This window comes from Pagrus pagrus (assembly GCF_965226575.1).
Source record: "Pagrus pagrus genome assembly, chromosome: 17".
Lineage (NCBI taxonomy): Eukaryota > Metazoa > Chordata > Actinopteri > Spariformes > Sparidae > Pagrus > Pagrus pagrus.
This window is the reverse complement of record NC_140201.1, coordinates 19,948,541-19,962,769: the sequence shown is the minus strand read 5'-3', so window position 1 is coordinate 19,962,769 and position 14,229 is coordinate 19,948,541. Positions and strand designations below refer to the sequence as shown.

The 14,229-nt window shown below is 43.1% G+C and overlaps 3 protein-coding genes across 9 annotated transcripts in view; 2 read left to right on the top strand and 1 right to left on the bottom strand.

Annotated features, from left to right (window-relative positions):
- The first annotated feature begins 219 nt into the window (after nt 1-219).
- Nucleotides 220-2,112, top strand: LOC311272674 (SOSS complex subunit C-like). Its single transcript, XM_084379248.1, has one exon. It carries the CDS (start codon nt 467-469, stop codon nt 776-778), a length of 312 nt encoding a protein of 103 aa, XP_084235374.1. The 5' UTR covers nt 220-466; the 3' UTR covers nt 779-2,112.
- A 787-nt stretch (nt 2,113-2,899) lies between these two features.
- Nucleotides 2,900-7,974, top strand: yars1 (tyrosyl-tRNA synthetase 1). 2 transcript variants are annotated; one of them, XM_084379564.1, is made up of 14 exons: nt 2,900-3,008; nt 3,653-3,723; nt 3,815-3,961; nt 4,051-4,226; nt 4,343-4,472; nt 5,037-5,117; nt 5,450-5,542; nt 5,630-5,765; nt 5,871-5,956; nt 6,079-6,214; nt 6,371-6,483; nt 6,602-6,795; nt 6,891-7,032; nt 7,181-7,974. In XM_084379564.1, the coding sequence occupies exons 2-14, from the start codon at nt 3,667-3,669 to the stop codon at nt 7,289-7,291; spliced, it is 1,602 nt and encodes a 533-aa protein (XP_084235690.1). In that variant the 5' UTR covers nt 2,900-3,008; nt 3,653-3,666; the 3' UTR covers nt 7,292-7,974. The 2 variants fall into 2 exon arrangements, with proteins under 2 accessions (XP_084235690.1, XP_084235691.1); XM_084379565.1 differs by having other exon boundaries at nt 2,915-3,010; nt 3,658-3,723.
- Nucleotides 7,975-8,057: 83 nt separating this feature from the next.
- nhsl3 (NHS like 3) overlaps nt 8,058-14,229 on the bottom strand; it is a 43,974-nt gene continuing 37,802 nt past the window's right edge. For 5 of the 6 annotated variants that reach the window (XM_084379557.1, XM_084379558.1, XM_084379560.1 and 2 more), the window contains 2 exons: nt 10,712-14,213; nt 8,058-9,331 (listed from right to left, as the gene is read on the bottom strand). In XM_084379557.1, coding sequence (XP_084235683.1) covers nt 9,291-9,331; nt 10,712-14,213 — 3,543 coding nt within the window. In that variant the 3' untranslated portion in view covers nt 8,058-9,290. The remainder of the gene's footprint in view (nt 9,332-10,711; nt 14,214-14,229) is intronic. The other variant, XM_084379559.1, reaches the window with a different exon arrangement.

The following is a 14,229-nucleotide window of genomic DNA, read 5'->3' as shown; positions in this document are numbered from 1 at the left end:
ATATACTTATTTTTTAATTTCTGATTTTGGGCAAGTTCAGTCCTACATACCAGAGTTTTTGATTTAATTATGAATGATGTCTTGTGAACCCACTTATCATCACTTCGTCACCACAGTGCAGATTATGTATTATTGTGTTATGTAAATAATAGACCAATGTCGTTTCCTGACCAAATAAAGGAAGAGTTCGTGTAAATACAGTAAAAACTTGTTAGAAGTCATGCGCTTTTATTTTGAAGGACAAACACTCGTACCGGAAGTATTTACCTTCTGTTAGCCTCCAGCGGCGAGTGTGAAGCCGAAGCTCCTCAGCTCCATAACGAGTTATCTCTGTTTTCTTCTCCATGTCTGAAAGAAACTACATCGATTCTAGCCGAACAAGCACATAACATAATAAACACTCTCGGTTAGTTTCTCCATGGACTCGTAAAACCTTTGTGTCCACGGCTAACTCCGCTAGCTTGACATGGCTGCTAACCCTCCAGGACCAGGCTTTCAGAACAAGACGCGGGTGGCCATCCTGGCGGAGCTGGACAAGGAGAAGCGACGACTGATGCAGGGCCAGTCCATGAACAGCCCCGGGGCCAACATCCCTCTGTCGTCCAGGCCCAGCCTGAAGGAGGTGAGGGACAGCGCGGAGCAGCAGCACATCGCCGCCCAGCAGAAGGCCGCCTTGCAGCACGCTCACGTCCACTCGTCGGGCTTCTTCATCACTCAGGACTCCTCGTTTGGGAACCTCATCCTCCCGGTGCTCCCGAGGCTGGAGCCCGACCCCTGACTCTCAGTCTGCGGGCAAACACTGAGCAGTGCCTCGGCCCGGCTGGACATCCACAGCAACTCACATGCAAATAATACATGTTGTCCTTTTTCTCCTTTTTTCGCGTCCTTTGTCCTGTAATCAGTCTGATGTAGGTGTCCGACAAGTTCTCCTACAGAATAAAACCTGATGCTTGAACACAGTCAGTGTTACTCCATTAGCAGGGGTGTAGATAAACAAAGCAGGGTCCCCAGAAACAACAGTGCAGTCAGCCCTCCTGTGATGAATGCATCCTGCTGTAATTATACAATCATCATCATTCCTCTTTTCATTAATGATGATACAGACATGTGAGGCTATAAAAGTGTACAACTCATTAATAACACACTAACTGCTAATAGATGAGACTTTTATGGTGGGGACAGGAATGTGATACAGGGGAGGGGAACCATTTGTACCCCCAGGGTTGTGATATTAAAACATGTTGTCAGAAACTAGAACTGTCAGAGGACCCAAGACTGTGAAGGGCTCCAAATTCACTGTGTGTTCATTGTTTGCACAGACTTTGAATAATTTAAAAACTTTATAGGAATTAAAAAAACTAGCGTTTGATATAAACTAAGGTGGTGCTACTTTAAATACAGTGGTGGGATGTTATTAAGTACATGTACTCAAGTACTGCACTGAAGTACAGATTCAAGTTCGGCCTATACGTGCTTTACTTGAGTGTATCCATTTTATGCAACTTTATACTTCTGCTCCAATACATTTGTCTGACATCCCTTTCCTCACCAGTGAAAACCGTATATATTTCCAGATGTGGTGATTTTGAATGTTTTGTGATAAACTGGAGGATTCTTCCCGTATGTTAAACTGAACACCGTGGATTAGCTGTAAAATGCAACAAAGCTGAAAACATGGATCTTTTATAGGATATGAAGCATGTATATAAAGTAGTTTAAATGATCGGTTTGTCGTATGTACTGTTTTTGTATACTGTCTGTCGTATGTACTGTCTGTCTGACGGTTAGGGTGCTGTGAAAAGGAATTTCCCCTTGGGATAATAAAGTCCGATTCTGAGTTCAACCTCAAACATCTACAGCAGTAAAATACACATTAATGCAGCAGCAATATTAATCCCAAAACATCAAACATATCAGTAAAACAATGTCAAGCACCATTTTACAGCACGAGTACTTTTACTTTCATATTTTAAATACATTTTGCAGATAATAAGCTACTTTTATACTCATGTAATGTTTTGAGTGCAGGACTTATACTTGTGGAGTTTTTCTAATGGTGTGGTATTTACTTAAATAAAGGATCTGAATACGTTTGGTTAAATAATACATTTATGATTATTTGCCTTGTCTTGATTGTTGCAGCAGTACAGCGTTTTCATGTGGTATACGTGTAAATTTACTTATCTATCGACTCTTATAGTGTTGTAAAAAAAAATGTCAAAAGTGTCATATCTGACAGGACAAAATTATACTGAAGCGTTTGTTCAACCAAAAAACCCTTCAGTTTTCATTCCACTTCATTTGGTAACACTTCATAATAACCATCATTAATAAACTGGACATTTATAGTTATAGTTTGTAGTTAGTTAACAGTTATTTGACTGTTAAAAACAATTAAATGCCTTGAAAACAATGTATTAAGCAATGGTTTATTGCATCAGTTGCAACTGATGTTTATAAAACATTACAACTGTTTAATAAACGGTTTATAAAACATGTACATGAGTGATTACAGTGAAATAACTATTAACTAACATTCAATTAATTTTGCATTTAACATTTATTAAGGATTGTTTATTATAAAGTGTTACGAGTCATTGTCACTGATAGTTATAACTAGAACATTTGTGTAATCTCATACAGGTTACCTTTATACTGTGATGTTTTCTGAGATGGTGACACCATGAAAACCTTCTTGTACAGTGATTAATTAAATTACTATTGAAATACAGCATGTTACAGCCCAGGGATAGTGAGAGGACGATAAGTATAGGCCTACTGTCTGCTGTGTGCATGTTAAAATCAGAACATTTTTATTCCTCTGGTAAAAGCAGATCTTTTGTTTGCGCCTCTGCACTCGATTGCTTCCCCCTTCCTTACTGAGGAGCTGGCAGCAGCGGTGTCCTGTGAGTCGATAGCAGAGTCGATGCTATCGCTGATGCAACACTGACAGGTCTACCCACCGGCTTTTCTCACGCACGTCTCATTCCAAGAAGACAGGTTTTGAGGTGAGCCGACAGCTCTTCAAACTCGGCTTCATTGTGGACTGGTATTGCTGTCAGATAAACTAATCGTACAGAACCGAATTAGTCGCACTTTTAACCCGAAACATCACCGCGGCGACGTAACGTTAGCTGCACATGGTTTTGTTGCTAGCTAGCTAAACAGCCTTAGCTGGCTTTTTCATTCATTTTCAGCGTGACGTGAGAGCGAGGTGAGCTGGCCGGTGAGGTAGCTAGCATGTTATCTGAAAGTTGACTGAACGGCATGTTTCTGACATATGGAGGAAACGGGGTAATTGATTGTAAAAACATAGCGTTTGCCAGGAGCTCCCTGTTTCTTGCTGTCAGTGGCTAACCGCCTCAGGTATAACATGCCTAGCTAAAGACGTTTTAATAACATTCATGGTCTTCTGGTAAATTCGGACGATGAGAAACAAGTCAAATCTCTAGTTTATACTGTCATAAAATGTCAAAGATTAGGATGGTTTAACGCTGCTCAGTGAAAGGAGATTTTTGGGAAACAGCCAAGTCAGCTCAGAGACATGTTTTATCTTCTTGTCTGGGGCAAAATTAAACTGAAAGTGATCTAACAGATTGACACGCTCTAGTAAGAATGAAAACTTTAACGAAATATTCAACTTCCTCGTCAGAAAGTCCCTGCACCATGGCAGATCAGCTGAGTCCAGATGAGAAGTTGAACCTCATCACCAGGAACCTCCAGGTGGGACACACAAAGAAAAACATATAATCATGGTGACTGAAGGTCCCCCAGCAGCTTGGTCTCATTTATCTCTTGACTGTGTGTACTGCAGGAGGTCCTTGGAGAGGAGAAGGTGAAGCAGGTTCTTCAGGAGAGAGAGCTGAAGGTGTACTGGGGCACAGCGACCACCGGCAAACCCCACGTCGCCTACTTCGTCCCCATGTCCAAGATCGCAGACTTCCTCAAGGCCGGGTGTGAGGTGGGTACATCCAGTTGAGCTTCAGGAAGGAATTTTGATTTTAATATGTAGCTTACATGCATGTTTTTGTTTCTTCTTCTTTCCCTCAGGTCACTATTCTGTTTGCAGACTTGCACGCCTACCTAGACAACATGAAGGCCCCCTGGGAGCTGCTGGAGCTCAGGGTGAAGTACTATGAGCAGGTCATCAAGGCCATGTTGGAGAGCATCGGTGTTCCTCTGGATAAACTCAAGTTTGTCAAAGGAACTGACTACCAGCTGAGCAGGTCAGTGTTGCTGATGATGCTCAGACTGTATTAACTTTACATTCTCCGAAACAGACTTTGTTGCTGCAGCCTTTACTTAAACTAATGTTTTAAGCCTGTATTGTCTCGTTTATCAGAGAGTACACTCTGGATGTGTACCGTCTGTCCTCCATGGTGACAGAGCACGATGCTAAGAAGGCTGGAGCTGAGGTCGTCAAACAGGTGGAGCATCCTCTGCTGAGTGGTCTGCTCTACCCAGGACTGCAGGTAATTAAAAAAACAAACTGTCAGACTCATCACACTTATACTAATATAGGAGTGGTATAAGATTACTTAGAGTAATCACAACAACAGCAATGCTAAAATTAACCACACTTATTACTGTAATTACAGCAAAATGTCCACATTTGGTGACATAAGTACTCCAAAGAAAACAGATTTTAAACTATAACTGCCAGCAGAGGTGATCATAGAACAAAACGATTTGCATTTGCATCAAAATAAAAATGTTGGTGTCAGAATTTGGAATGTAACTAAGTACACTACACAATGCCACTTTATACTTTATTATATGATAACTTTAGACATTAGTTACTTTGTGCTTTCAGATTATTCAGTGTTGATATGCCATGACTTGTGACGTGTGGACAGGACATTGAGTACAGAGAAAGTAAAAGGATACTGCATCGGAGCCAAAATATTGCATTATAAATTGATTTATTACACCGATAATCAGGAAAATGCTGAATATTGGCCCTGATAATTAGTCTATCCCTAGTAGATGTTGTACTTGCTGATAAAATTGATTAAAGTCTTGATCTTTGTCCTCAGGCTCTGGATGAGGAGTACCTCAAGGTGGATGCTCAGTTCGGAGGAGTTGATCAGAGGAAGATTTTCACTCTGGCAGAGAAGGTAAGATGTCCCTCCATCTTTGTACATTTATTTCAACCCTTTACTGTCTCTCTTCCCCACATTATTTACCTTTTACACATAATGTATCTATTCAGCTCTTGTAGACCCTGATGATCGGTTAAGTAATAGCTTTGAATTTGTTGACAGCACATGGCTCATTCTTGCAGACTTCTTATTGATTTCTTTCATGTGTAGACATACAAACCAAATTATGAAGATCATTTATAGGAATTGGCTATTAATGTTACAGCAGGATGATCCCATAAAACAGTTTTCAGAATAAGATCCCTGTTAACTATAAAATGTAACTGAAGCCGTTCGTTTGTCTTCAGTACCTGCCCTCTCTCGGCTACGCCAAACGTGCCCATCTGATGAACCCGATGGTACCAGGACTGACAGGGACCAAGATGAGCTCCTCAGAAGAAGTACGTCACAGTAAAAAAATTAATAAATCAACATTTGTATGAACCTTTTCTTCTAATAGTTATGGTAATTTATAACATGATCTGCAGGAGTCAAAGATTGATCTACTGGACACCAAAGAAGACGTGAAGAAGAAGCTGAAGAAGGCTTTCTGCGAGCCAGGCAACATCCAGAACAATGGAGTCCTCTCCTTTGTCAAACACGTCGTCTTCCCTCTACGTGGAGGTAGAAAACTTCTCCTTGAATCTGAGTCTGTTGTCTTTGCTTCAAACTTCCCCACTTGTATAAAGAATATAACATGAGTTGATAATTGGGACCATTGTGTTTCAGACTTCTGCGTCAAAAGAGACCCAAAGTGGGGTGGAGACAAAATCTACACTGTGTTTGAAGAGGTGGAGAAGGACTTTGCTGATGAGGTAAAGTGTAGAAAGTTGTTTATATGAAGAATAAAATTCCTCTTTTAAACACATTCTTGCTAAAACACTTGATTTTCCCTTCATGCTCTGCTCTAAACATCAGTAATCTCTGACCTTGTTAGACCATCCATCCAGGAGACCTGAAGGCCTCAGTGGAAGTTGCACTAAACCAGCTGCTGGAGCCAATCAGAAAGAAGTTTGAGTCTCCTGAGCTCCGCAAACTTACAAACTCTGCCTACCCCAGCGCCTCAAAGACGAGTCAGTATTTTACCCTTCGTCTTTAGTGTGTTCCCTCTCTCACATCATTTCAATTCCTTTAATCCAAATACAGAGGTGTGACTAGTTCTGCATAACATGGGATGTCAACAGCCTTACGTGACTTGTCATCATTTGTGGGGTTTTTTGTGTGATCAGAGGCAGCAGGAAAGGGTGCCAAGGCAGGAGGAGGTGGAGGAGGAGGAGGCGACGATGAGCTGGCTCCTTCCAGACTGGACATCAGGGTGGGCAAGGTCGTCAGTGTGGAGAAGGTAGGACGTCAAGATTATCAATGGAGTGCCTCATCAGATGATGTGTGTTGAGATGATTCACCTGTATCACAGCCATCTCCCTCTTTGTTCACGTGTTTCTTTGTTGTCCACCTCCCAGCATCCAGATGCCGACTCGCTGTACCTGGAGAAGATTGATGTGGGAGAGGCGGAGCCGAGGACAGTGGTCAGCGGGCTTGTGGCCTATATTTCACAGGAGGACTTACAGGACAGGATGGTGTTGGTGCTGTGCAATCTGAAACCCCAGAAGATGCGAGGGATTGAGTCACAAGCCATGCTGCTGTGTGCCTCGATGTGAGTGTTATTTGTGTTTTTTACACACGGCACATCCCTCAGCATCATTTCTCTTTAAAAAAAATTCATTCTTTTTTTGTTTGGTTGATTTCCAGTGAAGGGGAGCCCAGGAGGGTGGAGCCTCTTGACCCTCCAGAGGGGTCATCGCCAGGAGAACAGGTCTTTGTGGAGGGATATGAGAACGGCAAACCAGATGACAAACTCAACCCAAAGAAGAAGGTGTGGGAGAAACTACAGGTATGTGTCAGTCATTAGTATGCTTTTTCTCTAAAATCCAAAATATTGCGTTTAAGTTGCTGTCATTTGTTCCATAATGGCATATTGGAATAAAATGAATCAACCTTTTGTACATTAAAAATGTATTTTATTTTTTTTCTGTCTCCAGGTGGACCTGAAGATCTCAGACGAGTGTGTAGCTCAGTGGAAAGACAACTACCTGATGACTAAACTTGGACAGATCACATGTAAGACACTCAAAGGAGGCAACATCAGTTAGACACAGATCACACTGACCACCGACGCTGCTCCTGCCGGCCACATTACATCAACTACACTCTCATCAGAAAAATCGCCCTGGCAACCAACGGTCAGACTTCATCTGGGTGTGATGATGATGGGACAATTACGCCAAAAGGTGCTTTGGACTGGCTGCAAATTCTGTGACCTTGCTTTGACTGTTGGAGGAAAAAAAAGAGCCTTGTACAACAACAGTTATGTAACTAATCAGCCTGTGATTCATTTCTGTCTTTTACCAGGGGTTGTTTGGTGTTATTAGCACACTTCAGTATACATATATGATACAGTTTCTTTCAAAGAGACACATTACTACTCAGAAGATGAAAGATGGAATGTTGCAGAGCTGGTTGTTCCTGGAAGTAGCTGATAAGGATTCTCAGGTGTTTGCAAAGGGACTTAATGTTTCAGTAGTTTTCCACATTGTGTTGGTTGCCTTCATGGTCAATGTCAGGGCAGTGACCAATCTGTCAAGTCCAATTAATAAGAATGGTTTTATGGGTTTCAGAAATCGAATGTGTATAATAATCAGTATGTGATGAACTGTAAGACATGGGACGGTTTCATCTGGGCAAGTGTTGTACAGAAATAATTATCTGGAGTTTAACTGTCATAATCAAATAATGCATCATCTCTTAATATGGAATAAACGCTGGCTGAATTGTGGTCTGTACGAATGAAATATATTTGTTTTAGGTAAAGAAATTACATGTGTACAGATCTTTCAAGACAGAAAACAGGAAACCACATATTTAATACACTTAAATTTTATTTATAGAAGTAATAACTGTACATAATTCTTTATAATCATCAAGATGTTGATTTTTGACCCATTACAAAAGGTCAGTATTATTCACTCACCAATGATTTTGCTAGGGAAAAGCATTCTGTGCAAATAGTGAAGAGCTGGATTTTCCACCAAAAAGGCTTCGGGCCAAAGTTTTAGATGCAGAGCATTTATTAAAAACACTGACCTCACACTAAGCCTACTCCAGTGTATCAATCATCCAGGGCCAGTCGTCACATCCATAGCCCTAAAAGTGGTTTTCAGATGAAATAGATTCTTAAATATTTCAGATTTCGGTAGGAAAGGTGACTGACAGTGCTACTAGTGGAAACAACCACACATAAATAAATAGGATACTTGTGTTACCTTTATCTGAATGTGTAGGGCTGACCTTGATTAAACCCAGGAGGAAGATTGTGCGGATTATGTAGAAGCATCTAACTGACATTACAGCAGTTGCTGTCATCAGATGCATCTCTGTGTTAAGTCTTACCGGTTTATTATCTGTAGCTTTACAAAAGTGCCTCTGTCCTAACTGACAAAATATCTTCCTCTCACTCTTATGAGTATGCAGCATCCCTTTTTCTTAAATGCTATTCCTGATATATCTAGACACAAAGTGAAACTGGGCCTGACAATTTGCTTTTACCAGATTTTAAGCAAAGAAAGCGATAAAATACTGATTAGTCCTGTATTGTATGTCATTGCCAGCCTTTTCTGACAACTGCTTGAATCTGTATTATATTACAACAGGGAAAAAAAGACTTAACAGACGGTAAACCTCTGTACATAAATGCTAAGTCAAGACAAACGCTTTTCTCTGAGCTGCAGTTACCACTACCTAATTCTACCTCTGGGAGGCGATCTCACACAAGCCAAATATTTACAGTTCAGCCAATGTACACCATGTCATCCTGAGGGGCCTTAATAAGAGATAAACTATAGCTTAGAAAAATACTTCAGAATAAAGCTATCATAAGAAACTGGGAGTGACACTTTTTTTTGCATAAATATGTAGGAAGGCCATTACAGGCTAAGGCTTTTGGAGAGAAGACTGAGCACACACAACACTCTGATAGTCGAGTTAAACGTCTCTCAGTAATGTCAGTCCTTGCTTTGAGTTGTCCTTTTACTTGCTTGGAGTCTTTGCATGCTCATCTGGCATGGTCCTCAGTTAATAGCCGCAACTCTCTTTTCAAAACAGTGTTTCAATTGTGTCCGCTGTCACTCTCGTAGCTGAAAGGGGGACAGAGAGGAGGTTAGACATCAACATAATACAGTTACAGCCAAACACGTAATGAGTATTCTGTCACTAATCTGATTTAGTCACTGAGACATGATCATGGGCTTCAGGTTATGGCTGACTGACTGAAAAAGCTGTGGGCAGGCCTGCCGCATTTGTATTGTGTTTTTGTGGAAAGGCGGCTTGCGCATGCAGTTTTGTCTTCTTGGCATGGAGAGCAAAAAACAGGTTCTTTAAGGCGATGTGAAACTGCCAAGTTGTTCAAGATCATGGTAATGCTAGAATTTGCATTTTGCTTTTTCATGACAAGAGAGTGGCATGTCAGCTTATTGATTTATGCAGGCACTGAATCTGCCTTAATGGGTTTACAAACTCAGCAGCAGTACAGAGACACACTGATGAAGGCGGTCCTTCATGACTTAAAGGTGTAATTTGTAAAATATGGCCAGAATTCGAAGGTAGCTCCAAAACTGTAGGGGGGAACAGAGTTACTGACAACTGCTACCCTTTGTTAGCTACCATTAGCTAATTAGTTCAATTAGCCATGGAGCTAATGGTCCTATTAGCTGACTGGAGTCTGCCTTGACTGCTACCTCAGATCATGGGGAAGTCACCGTGTGCACCGGAGCTCATCTCAGCCGGGCTCAGCCACCTCCCAGTGACCACAGCTAGATTTCACACTGGGACTGAGCACAGACTCTGAGACCTCAAGGGGTCAATTTGATGACAGTATGGAGGTGATTTACAGCAGCTCAGATCAAAATGACTCCGGGGATGAGACGACACAGCAGGCAGGGAAATTAGAGGCATGAAGTGGTAGAGGAGCAAGAGAGATTGTAGAGCTTGGGTATTAACATCTCACTTGGTTAATTGAGGATTTATTTCGACCAAACCAGAGGTGAGAAGAAAAACCAAGACTGTGCTGGTGAGTTATATTTTGGTGAGCTTGAATATAGTGTGTTTTACAGTGAGTTAACAAGGCACTTAAACTCATCTTAGTTTGGTAAAAAGGGAGAAACTTGAATTCAAAAGGTGTACCATTGTATTTCTGTGTTAGGTAAAGTTAATAGATACAAAAGTTTTCCTCTCTTGAAAGCTATGAGAGCTTGTAAAACATAGCAAACTCTCTGCTTGCATACATCTCTCTGATGAAAATATGTTTTATTGATATCGCCTTTTGAGGTACAAAATAGTGTTATGAGACAGGAAGGGCCGTGGCTAGTCGGTTAGCATGCTAACTAAAGTAAACGTCTCTACACACTGCATAGACTTGTTTGACATAATGTCAACAATGTTGTTTCTTTACATTCTGATGATAATAGTTAAAGATAATGACAGAATATTATGGTTACAAATAATGTTGCTTCTCTTACTTGTGGTCTCAGGATGTGATATTCCACTCATATGTTGTACTCCTCCTATTGCTTCGTTTCCTTCAACACTGAAGTCCATTTTTGCTGCACAAGCAGGAAGATTGTGTGAAGGACTGATGCTCCCGTGGGCTGGTTTCTTAGCTACTGGTGGAGGAACTTTGTCAGACTTCACCCCACCATTGGAGAAAGCGATGGCCTTTGATTGGTCAGACACCTGCATGAGCTCGGCCGCCAAGCTTTGCTTCAGACTCGCCTGAGCTTCAGGGGAGGAGGAGGCTGCAGTCTCTATGACAACCTTTTTTGTGCTCCTGGAGAAGATGAAGCTGGCGGTAGAGGCCGGGGACTTGTGCATGTCACATCCTTCAGGTGATCTCAGGGCCAGAGCCCCTTGTTCACTGACACAGCTGAAAGTGGATGATCTCACACCCAGTCGTGGTGGAAGTCCATCTCTTGATGACATGGCTGCAGTTTTCATGCGTATGGCTTCCTGTAAGCGCATTGAAGGGGTGTTTAGTGTCACAGAGGGTGTTTTTCCTGTATGTGAAGGGGATTTTAGTGACAGAGACTTGCGGATGGGCTTCTGAGGAGTGTTGTGAGGCGCTGGGATTGAGACTGGGTAATTCTCCTGAACTGGAGCTCCCTCATTTGTTGACTTGTCCCCCGATTGAGCTTTCACCTGGTCTTCAGTCATGTTGACTGATCTGAGGCGAACCATCTGAAGCAGGGAGGGGGTGACTAGAGGTATGTTAGCATCTTCTTTGGGAATGGGTGCACTTTTGTGGCGGGAAAGGAGCTCCTTGCTCCTGGCGTCTCGATTTGCTACACTGGGCTGCCTTCGGAAAGTAACCCCATGGTTTAAAGTCTCTGCTGGTAAAGGGGGGGCCACTGGGACAGATATTGGAGGTTGGGCACTGACGGGAGGCTCAGAGGAAGGCTGATCTTCAGTCTTCAGAGTGTCTCGCCTCAGGAAGCTGCTGGGAGGACCTATAGCAGAAACTGTTACTGGGCTCTCTGCCCTTGTAATAAGTGGCAAAGAAAGGGCTTCCACTGGTGGAGGTGGGACACTCTCAGGAACTGATAAAACATTTTGCATTGGTCTGTAAGACATCTCATTGACGGTGTCAGCTTTTGAAACTTGCAAGAGAACCTCTGGTTCAACCTCACGTACTGTTTCAGGAACAGCAGGGGGCAAATCTGGAATTTGTTCATGTACAGATATCACAGCTTCTCTCAAATCCTCAATTGTCTCTTTGACTTTTTCTGTGGGACTTTTTGAGACATCCAGCTCTGTGATACAACTGTCCAACACATTTGGCATACTTTCAGTCACAAAGGGTGGAGGAGGTGGAGGGAAGTCAACCTCATCTCCTCCATCAAAGACAGAGTCCCCTTCCATTGGAGGCGGAGGAGGTGGCCAGCAGGACTCTACAACTTGGATCTCCTCCTGTACCCTCTCTAATTCATCTGGTGGTGTAGACACTGATGAAGGAGGTGTCTTTCTGGACAGAGGAGGTGTAGGGTGGTATGCTGGGGGAGGGGTAGGTGGTGGTGAGGCCTTACTTATTTTGGGGACCTCTCCAGAAAGCATCTGCATGGATGTGACCTTACACTTGTCCATGTCATTCTCGCTCTTATCAGCTAAATCTATAATCCCATTCTGTCTATGGTTCTCAACAGGTAACTGAAGCTCTGTTGAGGCACTGCTACTCATTTTCCTTTGCTGTCCCTCCACTGAGTGCTCTGTTGACACCAGTTCCTCTCTGTGCAGTACTGTTGTGGGTTTCTTCATGACAGGAGGGGGGTCTTTCTTTGGAGAAACTGCTTGAATCTCAGGTTCCTTCACAACAGGGATCGTACTCTGTTCTTGTCTCTGAACATCTGCACTTGCTTCAATCCTCTCTTGTTTGGTACCAGGACACTCCGTATTCTCCAGCTCCTTGTGAACACCATCAGGACCTGTTGCTAACAATCTCTCAGACTCTGCTTTGCTTTCTGCCAATTCCAAGACAGATTTGTCCATGGTTGATTGTTTTTCAACCAAATCTTGTATCTCCTTGCTGGCCTCGGTCTGGGTTTCTGCTTGTTTAACTGTGCTCTCTTGTATCTGTGCTGGTTTCTGGGTTACTTTGCTGATATTTGGGCAAGGCCCAAACATTAGCTCAAAGGAACGTTTGTTGTGAACCCATGCCTCTGGAGGAGGAGGACATGGTGCTTTGACTTTGGGAGGAGGTGGTATGTTCATCAGTTCTCTGACATCAACGCTTATAGTTGAAGAAGTGTTATTTGGAATGAGTTCTTTTGCAGCAACAGTGAGTGGAAGTCCCTGTTGAGGCAGACTAGGGTTACATGGGGAAACATCTTGATTCACAGGTTCAGATGTGCCGGATGATAGAGAGGTAAGAGAGGAAGAAGGAGAGGCTGCTGAGGATGAGGCCCGAGACACAGATCTCTCTGGTTTGACTGGTTTCTTCTTCTCTTTTTCAGGGGAGGTTGGAGAGATCCCTTTAGGGGAAAGTGTTGGAGTGCCACTCTGACTGGAGTAGCCACTGGAAGGGGACATGGTCCGTTCAAATTTACCCCCTTCCGAGGGAGTTTTCTGTGGGGAGGAGCTGCTGGATTCTGTTGCTCCTCCTACCTCATTGGAAGAGGCCTGTGTGGGGCTCAGAGGATTGGAGGAAGTATGTAGGGAGCTGGACCCAGTGGAGCGTGGTACAGTGATCTGGATCTTACTGGTACCTGCATTAACCAATTCTATCTCCTCCTTTGCTACAATATTTTCTGTGGCATTTGACACATCTCCCGACACAGAGTCATTGAGCTCTTTGCTCTCCACCAGAACTTTGGTGTTGCTCCTAAACTTATTATGATGCAGAGAGTTTGTTCTCCGCGGAGGTGCCGGGGGTTGTTTGGTCTTCATAACCGATAGACTGCGAGTGAAATTCTGTTTGATCTTTGGATCCTCCTCGGCAGCCACTGTCCCTGAAACACCAGGCTCAGATCCTTGACCTGTAACAACAATTTCATTTTTACAGCTGGTGTTGCTAATCATGCAAACTGAACTACGGAGACTGACAACATCTTGGTCACCACTTGACTGCTCTGTCTGGCTGTCCTGCCCATTTAGACGCACCCTCTGTGAATTACGACTTCGCGTGCTACCCTTGGAAGATACAGGGGAGGAGTTTGAAATAATGGTCTTTGAAGACTCGCTCCAGTTCGAACCCGAAGTTGATGTGGGCAACACTGTGGAGTCGTGGGAATTGTCCGTCTGGGAACCATCACCATCTGATCTTCTGGACAACATAGGGCTGACTGATGAGTCACCAGATGCCAGGCTGCTCTTGCTTACAGTACGAACACTACCGCCATGATTTACACTGCTGCCACGTGTCCGGCTGCTGCTGCGGTCAATCTCTATGACTTCGATCGAGGCTGGCAAGACTGCATTAGGGATGATTGTAGACAAGTAGGTAGCCTGAGGAGATATGGACATCACTGGGCCCTAAAAAAACAGACAT

Excerpts from the sequence above, each read along its gene's own strand:
- LOC311272674 (XM_084379248.1), top strand. The coding sequence starts at position 467 with ATGGCTGCTAACCCTCCAGGACCAGGCTTTCAGAACAAGACGCGGGTG.
- yars1 (XM_084379564.1), top strand. The coding sequence starts at position 3,667 with ATGGCAGATCAGCTGAGTCCAGATGAGAAGTTGAACCTCATCACCAGG. Across the intron at positions 3,724-3,814 it reads TCATCACCAGGAACCTCCAG|GAGGTCCTTGGAGAGGAGAA; the intron begins GTGGGACACACA and ends TGTGTACTGCAG. Across the intron at positions 5,543-5,629 it reads AGATGAGCTCCTCAGAAGAA|GAGTCAAAGATTGATCTACT; the intron begins GTACGTCACAGT and ends CATGATCTGCAG.